The 16031-nt window shown below is 34.3% G+C and overlaps 1 protein-coding gene across 1 annotated transcript in view; it reads right to left on the reverse strand.

The window, feature by feature from the left end:
- Positions 1 to 16031, reverse strand: part of LOC145943035 (uncharacterized) — a 176885-nt gene that overhangs the window by 158501 nt on the left and 2353 nt on the right. The window contains exons 2-5 of the mRNA XM_083050237.1: positions 14978 to 15446; positions 14740 to 14858; positions 12549 to 12566; positions 4994 to 5126 (exon numbers count right to left, since the gene is read on the reverse strand). Coding sequence (XP_082906363.1) covers positions 5088 to 5126; positions 12549 to 12566; positions 14740 to 14858; positions 14978 to 15026 — 225 coding nt within the window. The 5' untranslated portion in view covers positions 15027 to 15446 and the 3' untranslated portion in view covers positions 4994 to 5087. Of the gene's footprint in view, positions 5127 to 12548; positions 12567 to 14739; positions 14859 to 14977; positions 15447 to 16031 lie in introns of the transcript that reaches the window.

Raw genomic sequence — 16031 nt, forward strand, 5'->3', positions numbered from 1 at the left:
CGAATCGCAGAAAAACGATTGCACGGTTAATTTTTAACATTACGCAACAAGTGCAAAAGATTTTCCGAGAGATACTTTTATTTTAGTGTCCATAATCATTTTCTTGCGAATGCTAATCATGCTTTTACTATCGTATGTTTACGTTTGTGCGCATAATCAATTGAAGTATTATATCGTATGACTATAGTCAATATTCCTTCTCACGATTAAACGATCAAAGTCCAGACGCGACCTTCGTCAGAGGACGATATCCTATTGATAGGTGCAGAATAAAACGTTGATCTCTCGGCTTTTATCGGAATGTTTCAACAGTGACGACAACGTGACGAAGCAGTACCGAGTTCTCGACACTTAAATATTTTAAAATTAGAATATATAAAAATTTTCAAAGTTTTCTCAACAGCCCTTTGAACATATTTTCGTTTATAGAATTTATAGAATTTTCAAAATTTAACTTGCAAAATTGTTCATAATTGATAATTTGTTTCTAACTCTGAATGAGAAATCACGTTTACATTTATTAAATTTACTATTTTAACTGTAGATTTTAATCAAACTTTTATATTTTTTCTAATACTTTTTTATGTTTAATTTTGTTCGATATTTTAGACTAAGAATGATTTTAACTAAAAACATAAATTTTGACTGATATGTGCTTTCTTTGGTTTCTATATAAAATTTAATTAATAAAAATTTCTTTTATAATAATTCCGCATTTCATAAAGGGTTATCAATTTGACACACGAAGAACAGTCAAGGCCGCGGATCTCTCGTTTGAATATAAATTGCACAAATTAGACTCACCTTTATTGCCGCCGCGTCTGTTTGTTCACTGATTGGTCGAGATTACGGTACTGCTATCGCGCTTTAACTTCCGACACTTAATTCCATCGCAAGGTCAAAAGAAGAAATGTTCACACTTGTTCTTATTTCAGCAAAGACAACGATGAAAGTAAGATTCTTTAAATTAAATGTATATATTCAGTTTATGCATTTTTTCAAATTGTATATCTTTTTAGAGGAAAAGGAAACAGCATATTTTTTTCTCTAATTTTATGCACTTACGTGTAAACTATTTTACTATTGCAACACAACAAGTATTAAAAAACAGTGTTTATTAAAAAAATCATGATTTATACTAAAAAAAAAAAATTATATCAAATTATTTGAGTATTTTTACAAAGTTTTCAAATTCTTTAAACATTTCTTCTTTTTATAAATTGATTTACTTGTCACGGAAATAAAGTGCTCTAATCGAGCATGTATTTGACATTGCGGAAGGAAAGTAAACGTATCCCCGAATTAAGCGAACTGTACAAAGAAATTGCGGTTTCTGCGTGATCGTCGTTCCCACAATCACATGGGTGCATCGCAATCGCATCATCACCGATCTTGAAACGTGACACAGGATGTTGCGGCAAAGAGCTATCTCATTTTTACCAACACTTCCGCCCGCCTATGTGACATTTTACGAGGTTAATATTACAACGAATTAAAGCGTGCGACCCTTGATTTGATAACTACAATTTATTTAACAATATTGTGCACTTTTCTAAGATCAAAAAAAAAGCCTGACATTTTCAAGATTGAATTTCTCCAATTAATTATATGGTAATACAGACTTATGTATATAGACCACGGTCTCATCATGTAACGCTACTCCGGTTGTCAACGCGACAATCATTATAATATCGATCGCGCGTATAATGCATGATTTCAGGATATCAATCGTAATATGTTCTATATGTATCGCGCGACGTCCTTCAAGATCTAAATAGAGATAAGTATTATTGTGTGAGATACATACACACTGACAAATAAGCGTTGTTACTCGATATCGTAAACCTACTTTCTCGCGAAACAAACGTGAATATATACGCACACCCTTTTCTCCTCCACATATGCTCGTAATCGCGGAGAAAGTCGCAAACGTACTAAAATGCAAAGAAGTTTGTTCGCGTTAAAGTCACAGAGAATTTGCATTTACTTAATCCATCTAATTTCGCAGATTTTACGTTCATCAACATACTATAAAATGATATCGTATCACATCGGAATAATATACCAATTAGAATGTTTAAATCACATATACTACAGGAAGATTCGCAATGACCTCGAAAAGAATAATCAAATGACATTGCTGTTAGAAGGACTTCGATATTAATGAAGCACTTCGATTATTAATGAAGGACACCTTTCAAGAGAGAGGATAGCGATACTTGAAACTATTTAGAAAAAACATGCCGGACTTTGAAAAAAGATAAAAATTTAACTAAACTAGAAATCAATTAACGTTCTCGATTCATGTCATACACTCTCAATATTTCACATAGTCAGTTTAAGATTTGCAAAAAAATTGCGAGAAATTAAAAAAAAAAAAACTTTCACAATATTTAAAAGCTTTTAAAACCTTTACAACTTTTTTGACAAAATAATATTACATGTATTGCGAAATTGAAGATTCGCGGGAGGATCTATCTATCGAACTATCTGAAAATATGCCGGTTGCATAAAAATCGGGGAGGGGAAGTGATCGCGCGCGTTTCTCATTCACGCCTGCAACGGTATAACGGATTCGCGAGATTATTTATGCGATCTCACAATGGCAGTTACGTAAGATACACCGCGTGGAACTGGAATAGCGGGAACTGGTCTCGAGCCAATAATTGCTGCGTCTTAATCGGTCGACGTCCTTCGGGGAAAGTGGCTTGAAACAGAAACCTGGGAGCAATCTTTGTCGGAGACGGTTCTTTATTTATATCCGCGTGAATCGAACGCGCTTCCGACCTCCAGTCGGAATTTTTTCTAAATCATCGCCGTTCACGACTATTACATAGAAAAGTTAGTAGACGCAGAGAGAGACATGAATCGATATAAAAATTGTTACTTTATCTTATGCATTCAATGACGCGAAATCTTGTGCTGTTACGTCTAATCATTACGTTTAATCTGTTTTTTTCTTCAACCTAATTACAATAATTATTTTAATGAATTGCTGATTAATTGAGTTCAAGGTTAATCATTGTGCGTAAAGGCTAAACCAGACATCATGCGTACATCTCCCTTTTGTGTAACGAAGCGATTCGAGCATTGTGTCGGACAAAAGCCGTAGGACCTTCATCGGCACAAACGAACGGATGCTGTCCTTCTTGGACATAAATTACCTGTCCTAATTCCGAGTTACAGTGGCATTCTTCAAAAATATCATTAATTATAGATCTAAATTTATTAGCAAGATCGATTATATGTTGAAGTCTAGGACGGATATTTTACATCTAATTTCTATCGAGATTTTCAATCATTTTTAATATAATTATGTGAATTATTGATCAATGAAATTACAATTACAGAGATAATCATAAAGTGATCATTGAATGGTGATTAATTTCTAACTAATGTGAATTTCTAACTAATGTTATTTAGATTGCTTGTGCCGCTCGAATGAACGATTCACGTCCAAATGGGAATGTGTAACTTGATTGTATATTCGCGCGAACAATGGGACGTAAACTAACTTCAAAGTGGGTGAACAGGTCACAACGATTCGCAGTGGAAACGGAGTGCTATATCTCCATGCTCTTTCTCTGCGCGACCAGAAAGGCCCGAGTATATCGAAAGTCAGAGGTATATATGTGGGAAAGCTTCAGGAACGATACACTATTAAAATTCGTCGCTTTCGCTACACGTACAGCCGCACGGTTGGCCACATTTATTGCAATTTTAAGTAGTCCTATAAATTTCAAGCTAATTTTTATGAAGATACAAATTTAATTCTCTTCTGTATAATTGATTATCTTTATTTGAGGAAGATTTCAAAGAATATATACTTTATATATATGTATATCACATACTACAAAATAAATAAGGTCAAACGTACGGCAAACTCACGAGAGATGGAATAACGAGTTCCGCATTAATTATCAAAATCTCGGAAGGCTCGCCATCATTTCTGATCTGGCGATACTTCATCGTTTAACACCTTTCACTTCGACACGTCAAGATATCAAGTATAGGAGTTTATTTAAATAACAGCTGCATCACGATCGCGCGCTTGATTGTACTCTCACTTTCTCTGCGATATTGCCGTCGACCCGATTTTCGACGACACAATTCGCTCCGGCAAATGGGAAAGTGAACGTCGTTGCTTTTATCTTTGTCTGCGCGAGAGAAATTCTTTCTAAAGGAGTGGTGTGTGTGATGCTAGCAAATCATATCGTGAAAGATTATAAATAGTTGAGAGTTTTCTTAATTATTTATAAGTATCCACGAAATGAGACGCTTTACACACCCCCTATTACTACTATACAAATATTATAAATTAAACAATTTCTCACTCACCAATGCACGTGCATAGCGGAGTTGTAGTATCCAATACGTTGATCCTGAAAACAAAATATTCAAATTATTAACAAAATATTCAAATTATTAATATATACATATGTGTATGTGTGTGTGTGTGTGTGTGTGTATAAGTAAATATACAGAATATTTTGAAAGTCTGAAAATGATCGAATATCTCAAAATCAATGCAGTTTAGAAAAAATGATTTTATTTTACATACCTCATAGTGGCTCTGATGTTGCCCGATGCCTCCCTGGGCCTCCTCCTCCTCTCTTGGTCCTTCGTAGCACTCACGATACGCGCGAAAACATGAATAATTACGATCGCCCGACACTTTACACGGCACTCCCGACACGCGAAACTTTACACGGCACTCCCGACGCGACGCGTGCGATTCACGGTATTTCGCGTACATTGCGCAATAAGAAAAAACGACGCGAAAACTAAAACCGCACGAAGCAACGTCCGTTCGAGAATTTCGCAGCCAGTAGTCCCGCTGTCGCCTGATGAATCTCCGAGCCTTGTCCTCCTGTTAGTAAATCCTACCTGTAATAGCAAATAAAATACATATATATATGGAGACTTAACAAATATAACAAAAATTATGTTTCTTAAAAGAAATTGTATATTTATTTTGCATACCTTAAAGATGCCCCGATGTTGCCCGATGCCCCCGGGCCTCCTCCTCCTCTCTTGGTCCTTCGTAGCACTCGCGAAAACACGAATAATTACGATCGCCCGACACTTTATACGGCACTCCCGATACGCGTGAATCGCAATGCTACCTGTAACAAACAAAATACATACATATATTAGAATAATCTTATTATTTCGCATTATAACATACACAATATAAATATGTAGTCTAGAATTAACGATATATCCACGGATCGCAACACATTCGCGCGCGCGAAAACAGATTAGGTTGACGCGCGATACTTATAAACATGACTTAATATTAATAATTAATTAAAACTCGGAGGAGATTCGTTCGAAAAGATATAGCTTTAGAATAAGTATAATTTTCGAAAATCGACTGGCGTTTCATCTCAATATCTATAAATATAGGTATTCGGTTGTCTTTATTTTAGCTTAATCAATATTTTTTTTTATTTTAGAAGGCAGAACTCTTTTTAGAACTCATGTACAACTATACATTTATCAGCTTTATAAGGGATCGAAATCATAGAAAAAGAGAAATACGATATAATATTTCGCGGACATTGAAATTATTATGGAAACTCTCCGCACACAAGGAAACTAAATCGATAGACCTCGGAGACAACTTTGTGTAGCAATCCATGCGTTGATGAAAGCATTATGATATTTCCGCTTTTACGAGGTCATTTCGAGTGTGGCCCTCGCGTGCCACTTCGCGCACGCTTTTTACAGATTCATACATTTATAATTATTAATACAATGCCACCAAATGGCATCATGTACATATTGTACATAATTATCGGCAATAATTGCGAGTGACTGATAATAACGCAACATAAACTCTTGATTTTATAGAGGCCTTTAATAAAACATATTTATTACTTTTTTTCATCATAAAAGACATCTTTTAAAATTATTAAATTAAATTTTTTTTTTTAAATTGTTACAATGTTTGAAAAAAAATCTTTAAAGTAATATTAATGCATCTGAATAATAATTTTTATTTATATACATATAAATAGACCACAATATTATTTAAATAAATAGTGTCTTAAATACAAAATAACTAATAAATTAATAATTAATAATTAATCACAATAAATATTGTACTATCATTAAACATCACTCGGTTTTAATAGTCGGTGCTATAAATCCCGTAAACCAAATGTATGTGTTTTCTAACAACTCCTTTTCGGTCGAATTTAAAGAAAGTTGTAAGCGATCGGTAAACGCTATATTCAAACAGTCGTTAATATCAGTCCACCTTCGCATCATTTTACGTTCGTTGCTGCCACGGTATTTACTATATACCCCCGGAAATAGCTTTCACTTTCTCCTCACCGCTTCGGTTAACTTTCCCTGCCGCTGATATCGGTCGCTACCAACAAGTCCGGATGCATGCACGTATGTTCTCGTAAATAGGGGAAAGGGGGGAAAAAAATCGGGTTTCTGGGTCATCCGATGGAACAAAGAGTCTAACCGTTTCTCTCGTACTCGCGATGATTCGTGAACTCATCATGAACCCGAAATTATACTTTTACCATATACTACTATTGCCTCCTCTCTTCCCCCTCAATGGTGTAACATAGAAACTGAACCGCTTTCTATATTCTATTTCGTTGATGTTGTCTCGCGATTGAACGCGAGATATATGTTACTGCGTCCCGAAACGACAAACGTTCATTTTGGAACTCGAAACTGGAACGCGAGACTGAATTGCAGTAACAATAAATGAACGATGTATCCTCCGTTTCTTTTCCCTATCTGCCTATAAAGCCTAAGGAAAAATCAAGTTAATGAGAGTTAACCAATTAAAAGAGTGTAATGAGCTGCAATAATATTTACACACATCGTGGAATTTATTAGAAGACGAAACAATACGACACGAAGATTCCTCAAAGGGAAACGATTTTCTTTTCGAATTTTTTTTCCTTCGATCACAACAGCACGTTCAGAATATATGTGACATCGCCCTCTCTCGAAGAGCGAAAGGAGACGAGAAAGTGGAACACGGCCAACGACCTGCTAACCCGGTGACATACATTTCCCGCTCGCCTCAACGAAAGTGAAAAGAATCGCTCTTTTATCGACTCGCAAGATGATATTTACAAACGGAGAATACCTGACGAATTGCGTTTCGTAAATTCACCGCCACGTGTGCCAGATGTATAAAGCCGACCCAACCTACCTAAAGATATACAAGCATGAAAGCGCCATTGAATACACAGAGATAATTTTCTTTTAGTTACCCTGAAAATTATGGTAATTGTGGGACAATATGGCATGGAAAGAATTTTATGAGAAGTTCTCTGATTAATATTTATCACAAGAAAAAATAATAATATCTATCACAATAAAATATAAAATATGTTTGATTAATTTTACTAAAAGTATAGTAAAATTTACTAAAAGTATGGTAAAATTAATCAAACATATTTTTAAAATTCTTTCCATACCATATATTGTCCCACGATTATCATGATTTACAGAAGAAAATTCTCTCTGTGTTCCGGTTTACATTGCACGAAATTCAATCGTATTTATAATTATTGGTTATTAGAAGAATAAGGAACTTTCAATTTTTTAAAATAAACTTTTGAAGGTCCCAAAAATTTATCTGTTAACTAATTTCTAAAGAAACACGATAATTGAACTATGCCAAAATGTTTAAAGCGTGCGCAATCGTAAAAATTCAACAACTGCATGCACTTTAAAAAGCTTATTTCGAAACCTCGACCTTGGATTCTTATGAATTTCGTAAAACTGCGAAAAATCTGACTTTTATCACACCGATAATGGAAGAAATTCTTAAAGAAATTCGTAAAGAGATTATCATCCTCCCTGTGTAACATTATAAAGACGATATTACGCATGTAATATCGGTGAACCAATTTTCAAAACAATTTTCAAAAAAAATATACGCGCGCACACATGTATACACATTGCGCAATGAGTGAAATGTTACAATACATTACGTGAATAATTTTAAAAATCGCGGCAAGATCCTTGGCGGACAAAGGGTATAACGCGATATATCGTGCTCGAATCACCCTCTTCTTAATAGAAGTCTCGATATCCTTGGTTCCGCTTTTAGCATTAAAATGCGGACATAAGTGCACTTTGGCCTCCGCCTTGAATTTATATGTATAGACCATTCTGCCGCAAAGCACACATATGTAAATTTATTCATTCTTCTAAAACATTATTGCCGCGAAAGATGTAATCTCATAGTTTCAAGCACACAAATCATTTTGCAAATATATATGCGTACATAAAAAAAATAATGGAATTACAAAATTAACACATCCAGGAGAAAAATGGTTTATATTCTCCCAATAATGTAGTCATTCCGCGTAAACTAACTCGACAAATTGTATAATGAAATATATAAGTTGGGAGGTATAAGCGTTTCCGTAAACAGATTTATATAAATTGCTCTCGTCTTTTGGCACGTGTTATGTGTCTCTGAAAGCTCACTACGTGCTTTAATTATGTTATGTGTGGTATGGGGAGTATGCGACTGTTTGACAAACAACGACGCTGCATTTAGCGCAGGTCGCATTTCTATACGAGCTTCTTAGGAATTCTCGTCTGTGAAATAATGTGAATACGCGAATGTCGTCGATTCTTCCGGAATTGTGGGTATTTCCGTTGTGTATTTTAACCGCGTGATTTTAGACGATGACGATTACTCTATTAATACAGCGATTCACAATGAGAGAAATCGACCTTGAATACATACGTAAGAAAAGAAAATGTAATCACGAAATACGTACAAATCTTGCAAAGATCACGTGATCGATATATAACACTAAGAAAATGTTCCGTTTGCACGCCAACTTGAACGAAAATAATATAATGCTATGCACTTTTTCTCTTACGAAAACCTCTATTAGATTTTCTGATTGCTTTTGATTTCGTGACAATATATTTAAAATAATTTAAAATATAATAAATCTATATTTTATTTACACAGAGAGAGAGAGAGAGAGAGAGAGAGAGAGAGAGAGAGAGAGAGAGAAAAAAGTGTAAGTAATTTATTTCTTCAAATATTATAAAGACATTAGTACACAGAGTGAATTTTCTCTTAGAATTTACCCGGAAAATCATGGTAATCGTGGGATAATATGGTATGGAAAGAATTTTATGAGAATTTCTCTGATTAATATTTATCACAATAAAAAATAATATCACAATAAAATATTAAATATATTTGATCAAATTTACTAAACTATATAGTAAAATTAATCAAACATATTTTATATTTTATTGTAATAGATATTATTATTTTTTATTGTGATAAATATTAATCAAAGAAATTCTCATAAAATTCTTTCCATACCATATTGTCCCACGATTACTATGATTTTCAGGATAAATTCTAAGAGAAAATTCTCTCTTGTGTATTATTGGGTAACAAGGGCGGCCGCCATTTATCTATCTTTCAAATTATAATCGGGCATAACTGAAACCAAGAGAATCCTACCGATCGTGATATAACAAAACTGGTTTGTACTTCGGAAATTCTGCAAAAATTTATGGGAAACCTTTTTAGGAAACCGTTACATCCCCAAGTTGGAAGTTTTTGCTGAATTGCTCGTAATGTCTCGTAATGTATCTCGGACTGTCAAAGAACGAAAAGAAAGTAATCTTTTTTCCAGGTTACTACGTTTTTTTTTTACGCATGAAAAAAGTCGCAGTTGAACGTTTGTCAATAAGCGCTGTCCCACCCGCTAAGATATCTGTTAAAGTGAATGCGATATTTACGAGCCGTCCGTAAAAAACTGGATATTTATGACCGTCGTGAATTAGATGAATTGCCACATTTTCTCACGATCGTAATTAATATGACTTAATAAGAAAAAAATATCTCACTTCCGAGATGTGAAATATAGATATGCCAAAGAAAGTTAATGCAAGATACTTATCATTACTTAAGATTAACTTGCACTTTAATTTAGATTACATTTTCAATGGAAATATAATGTTACGTAAGAAACTTTTATCTAGTTTAACTATATGAATTTCTCGTGAGTTTATAGATAGAAAGTTAAAGTTTGCAAATGTACTATACAATTTTCCTCGCTAATGTACTTGAATAGTACTTCAGTTATATTTGCAACGAGATTCGCGATTAAATTTACACTCTACGTACACAATAAGTCTAATTTGAGTAAATCGGTTTCATGTGTCATTTTCGTGCATTGCATCGCAACGATAATATGAGTGACATATATGTACGTTGATGCGCCCACGTGGGATAGGTATAGATGTAGCCTCGAGATTTCAGGTCGATAGCCGTGACGTCAGTGGCTCGCGCAGGCGAGAGAGAGAGAAACAGCGAGATGGAGAGAGAAGAAGCGAAAGAACTGATGAAGTTCAAGGTTACCGCGCTCGAATGCACGTCCTACGCGGAAAATAGGAAAAGAGGGCGAATGGATTTTCCAGGTCCAAGGAAAAACGTCAACGCCTAGAAGAGGCGCGCTATATCCGCAACGAAGCTTATTAGAGGTAAGGAATTACGCTTTTAAAGGGGCGCGTCTTGTAATGATAAAATGAATAAGAATCTTGTGCTCGCGCGTTGGAGATAAAATCAAATGCAAGTTCAGCTTTTGAAAGAATTATGTATAATATTTTCTGAAAAAACTAAATTAAATAGATTTTTAATTGAAATAGAGAAAAAACATTTTTTATATATTTATATATTTTTTTCAGAGTATTAAGATTAAAAATTTTTATTGATGATGCCTCGATTTCATGTAGATTGCGATATATGTCAATATTTTGCGACTCGTTACTCAGTCAGTTTCGTCAGCTAATGTTTTGATGACATCATATTATAACACAATAACTGACTACGCGGAATAATGACGCAGATGGTCACCGGCTACGCAGCGTTATCAGCCGATTGGTCGATTACGTTGAAAACGAATTATCGCACTCATAACATTGTACATGACATGAATGTACGACGCAATCGGTATAAAACTTCGTTGTTCGTCAAAGTAGATCAAGCTAATATTAATCGGTGAATTTTTCATTAAATTTTTCATAATGTTTTTGTCAAAAAATGCAACATATTATATAACTCGTCATTCAGTGTTATGCATATAAATCGGAGATGGCAATTTATGCGAAAATATTCTCTAATCAATTCACTAGTTTAAGACTAAAATCTGTTGTCTCGATACTCGAGTGTCCTCGAACGAAACGAAATCGTATTTGCGTTGGCACGCCCGGACGTGGTCCGGACTGAGCAGCCTTGAACTTGCTCACCCCCGAACAATTCACCCTCAGCTTCCGACCTTCCACCGTCTCCTCTCTCTCTCTCTCTCTCTCTCTCTCTATCTCGCATCAAAGGCATACACATATATATATATATATATATTTAGTAGAACGCAATAAGTATATTCTTGACAAGCAATAAAAAAAACAAATCGATACTGTACAATACACGAAAATAATACATGGCGAAATGTGGCGCAAGCAAAAAAAAAAACGTTCATCGACGTTATTCCGTGTAAATGCGATGTCATTTACAAGATTCATTTAACCCGCGATCTCCATTTACTCTCCGCTTCCACCTACCCGCCTACGTCGTTTTCCGCGTGACAAAAAGTCCTATCATGCGAAGGGTTAATAGCGTGTCCTACTCCCCAGGACGAGCCGACCTCGCGCTGCTCTCGACGAGCAACCGCGTATAACGGGTTTGCCCGTGACCAACGGGGACCTTGGCAATGGCTCACGGCGACGGAAGAGGGCCGCCGACGTCGCGACGCAGACGCCGAATGCGCGCGCAGTTCGCTCGATGCATCCGGAGGTCGCGCTCGCGCGCCGGGAGCGATAACCTTGACCTTATACCGCGGCCCGGTGGCGAACAAGGTCCATCCACTCCTGAACGGTTGAAGGTCTGCGGTGCCGTGGCCGGGGGGGGGGGGGGCGTGGGTGAGACCAGGGCGAGGGGGAAGGAGGAAGGGACCTAGCGAAATCTAGCCACTCGCTCGATCTCCCTCGAGGACGCGTTAACGATCCTCAATTACCGCACCCTCGTCAATTCTTTCGCTTATTCTCCTCGTCCCTCTCTGTCTTTCTCTCTCTCTCTCTCTCTCTCTCTCTCTCTCTCTTTTCCGCGCTATCCCGATATCTCCTTTTTCTTACTCTTATTACGGACTATATATTCGTTTCTTCCTTCCCGCTTCCTCCCTATCCCTATGCGAGGATTTTTATCCTCTTCTATAAAAAAAACTTGGAGACTATAAAAGGGAAAACATCAAGTATATACTCGGCGTAGGTTGTGCTTTGCGAGAAATAAAGAGCGACCGCGCGATAAACTTTCTTACCACTCTCTCTCTCAAATTTTCCTCGTCCTTTTTAACGCACAGTTTATCTAACCGTAGTTATTTAACAATCGTGAATCAAGGACGATGCGAAACACGATGCGTAATTAATGGGCGAATGCTCGTTGACAAATAAACGTAGTTGCAAATATGGCAATTAATATAATGATGAAATATTGATGAATTAATGTATGTGAGATTCTCACTCACCACTTCGCCGTTGTCCTCCTGCAAAACGAAAATTAATGCGAAATTAATGCGAATGTTTATTTATAAATAAATATGATTGCAAATATGGCAATTAATACAATGATAAAATATCCCAAGTAGCAAAAAAATGTTTAAAACTCATTATCAAAGATATTTTTAAAATGTTAAAATAATTGGTTAAGTCCCTTTTTATTCATTAAAAAAACGTTTATTTTAACGTTAATGTAATAAAAATATTTATTTAACGTATATTATATATTAAATATTAAATATTTTATTAGTAAAATATTAGTAAAATAAATATTTATTAAATATATGTTTTTTAAATATATATTTTAAAATAAATATTTATTAAATATTTATTTTATTAATATTTTACTAATATTTTATTAATGAAATATTAAATATTTAATAAACATTAAATTAATATTCATATTACATTAACGTGAAAATAAAATTCTTTTGCTACTTGTAATGCAATATCAAAGCTCCAATTTTCTTGAGCATATACAAACAAGTTTCGTATATGAAAATGATGGTTTCAAATGTATAGTCACATATGAAAATCGTCGTCGAACTTGAAGTTGAAAGTAATTATAGGTATGGTCGATTTAGCGCCAAAAAATATTTCAAAGCATTTGATTGATCGACCAGAACAATGAAATATTTGCTTCTTTTATACTGATCAAAAAATTAAACATTTCGAAATATTTGTAATGCCAGTTCGATCGCATTCAACATATCATGTTGTATGTAACAAAGAAGCATAAATAATGATATTTAAAATAGAGAATATGGAGATAAAAATATATATAAATAAATATTATATATATAAATATAAAAAATATATAATATATTTTTATATATTTTATATAAAATATTTTCATAATATATTTTATCTTCATATTCTCTATTTTAAATATCATAATTTATGCTTCTTTGTTACATACAACATGATATGTTGAATGCGATCGAACTGGCATTACAAATATTTCGAAATGTTTAATTTTTCGATCAGAACAAAAGAAGCAAACATTTTTTTGTTCTGGTCGATCAATCAAATACTTCGAAATATTTTTTGGTGCTAAATCGACCATACCTATAATTACTTTCAACTTCAAGTTTGACGATGATTTTCATATGCGACTATACATTTGAAACTATCATTTTCGTATACGAAACTTGTTCGTACATGCTCAAGAAAATTGGAGCTTTGATATTGCATCCAAAGTAGCATAACGTATAAAAAATGTTTAAAACTCATTTTCAAATATATTTAAAAAATGTTAAAATAATTGGTTAACTCCCTTCATTAAAAAACGTTTATTTTCATTAATGTAATATAAATATTAATTTTACGTTTATTAAATATTTAATATTTTTTCAATAAAATATTACTAAACATATTAATAAAATAAATATTTATAAATAAATATTTATAAATAAATATTTATTTTATTAATATGTTTAGTAATATTTTATTGAAGAAATATTAAATATTTAATAAACGTAAAATTAATATTTATATTACATTAATGAAAATAAACGTTTTTTAATGAAGGGAGTTAACCAATTATTTTAACATTTTTTAAATATATTTGAAAATGAGTTTTATATATTTTTTATACATTTTTTTGCTACTTGGGATACAATATCAAGGTTCCAATTTTCTGGAGCATGTACAAACAAGTTTCGTATACGAAAATGATGGTTTCAAAATGTATAGTCGCATATGAAAATCGTCGTTGAACTTCAATTTTTTCAAGTTCGACGACGATTTTGATATGCAACTATACATTTGAAATCCATCATTTTCGTATACGAAACTTCTTTGTATATGCTCAAGAAAATTGGAGCCTTGATATTGCATCCCAAGTAACAAAAGAACGTATAAAAAATGTTTAAAACTCATTTTCAAAGATATTTTAAAAATGTTAAAATAATTGGTTAAGGCTCTTTTTATTCTTTACAAAAACGTTTGTTTTAACGTTATTGTAATATAAATATTAATTTAACGTTTATTAAATATTTATATTATATTAACGTTAAAATAAACGTTTTTGTAAAGAATAAAAAGAGACTTAACCAATTATTTTAACATTTTTAAAATATCTCTAACATTTTTTAAATTAGTTTTTTAATATATATTTTGCTACTTGGGATATATTGATGAATTAATGATTTCACACACCATCCGCCGACGTCGCCGTCTTTTCTGGATGCGCCATGTTGATGCGCCTTCTTCGATACGTCCTTGAGTCCTGCTTTGTTGACACTTATACTCGCGTATCGAATATTCGTTCGTTTCTCCTACAAAACGCAATGTGTAATTAATGCGAATGCTCATTGATAAATAAATATGATTGCAAATATGGCAATTAATACAATGATAAAATATATGTATTGATGAATTAATGATTCTCACTCACCATTCGCCGACGTTTTTTCTCGATGCGCCACGTCGTCCCTTCGATACATCCTTAGATCCTCCGTTGTTAACTCTATTGTTGTATACTCGCTTATGTATCGAATATATCTGTTCGTACTATTATACGAAAAACGAACGTATTACCGCGTACGCGCGCGTTTTCACTTACGACCGACCGATACACTATTTCGCCGTGTAATCTGTTAGTACGAATACATTCATTTGCGAGTACAATTGAATTCGCACACGATAATTAATATACTCGCCGTGTTACACGACATTCCGGGCACTTACCCGTTCTCGCGATACATGTCGGACGCGATAAATCACGCGAAATTTCGTTACGCACGACGACAATGCAACAAGCAGTTTGAAAAATTAGGCGACAATTTCGTGCCGTTCGGCTGATACTCCGGTGGATCGTAGCGTCGCCTAATATCACTCGCTTCTCGACACGATGAGGGAGGATCCTGAAATATGAAAGTGCTGTTACATATTTGAAATTTTTCACATTTACAGCGACGAGTCTAATGCGCGCGTATATCAATGCTCGTATCTCGCGAAACGAGCAAGAATTATCACTTTTTCTTCCGCGTTATTTTAAACATTCATTTACTTATAATATTTTATACACATTCATCAAAAGAAATGTGAATAATTATCGCGAATCGGCTAGATGCTATCTCGCGAAAAGTGTTTCGCCATTTTCTGATCGGATGGCATCGAGCCGGTGACTGAAATCTTTTCTCCATCATTCACTCGCCCGCAAATACGACTCGAATTAACGCGATAATTAACTCTACGTTACTTACACGATACTTTCGATGTCTAATAATATTGTATATCGGAGTACATCACCACAATATAAATCGCGCGAAATTCACGACCACTTGTTACTCTACACGACACGTCCGACCGTTACACTTTGATTTTTTCGTGAAAAATGTGCATACGTCACAAACAATGATACCAACGCGAAGATAAATCAAGATCAAGCATCGTGAAACATGAGCGCCCCCGCGTACCCCGAGAATTTTTCGTTGCAACAATGAGCT

The sequence above is a fragment of the Prenolepis imparis genome, unplaced genomic scaffold (assembly GCF_030444845.1).
Source record: "Prenolepis imparis isolate NDT839.2.m4 unplaced genomic scaffold, iyPreImpa1.0 SCAF_11, whole genome shotgun sequence".
NCBI classification, from domain to species: domain Eukaryota; kingdom Metazoa; phylum Arthropoda; class Insecta; order Hymenoptera; family Formicidae; genus Prenolepis; species Prenolepis imparis.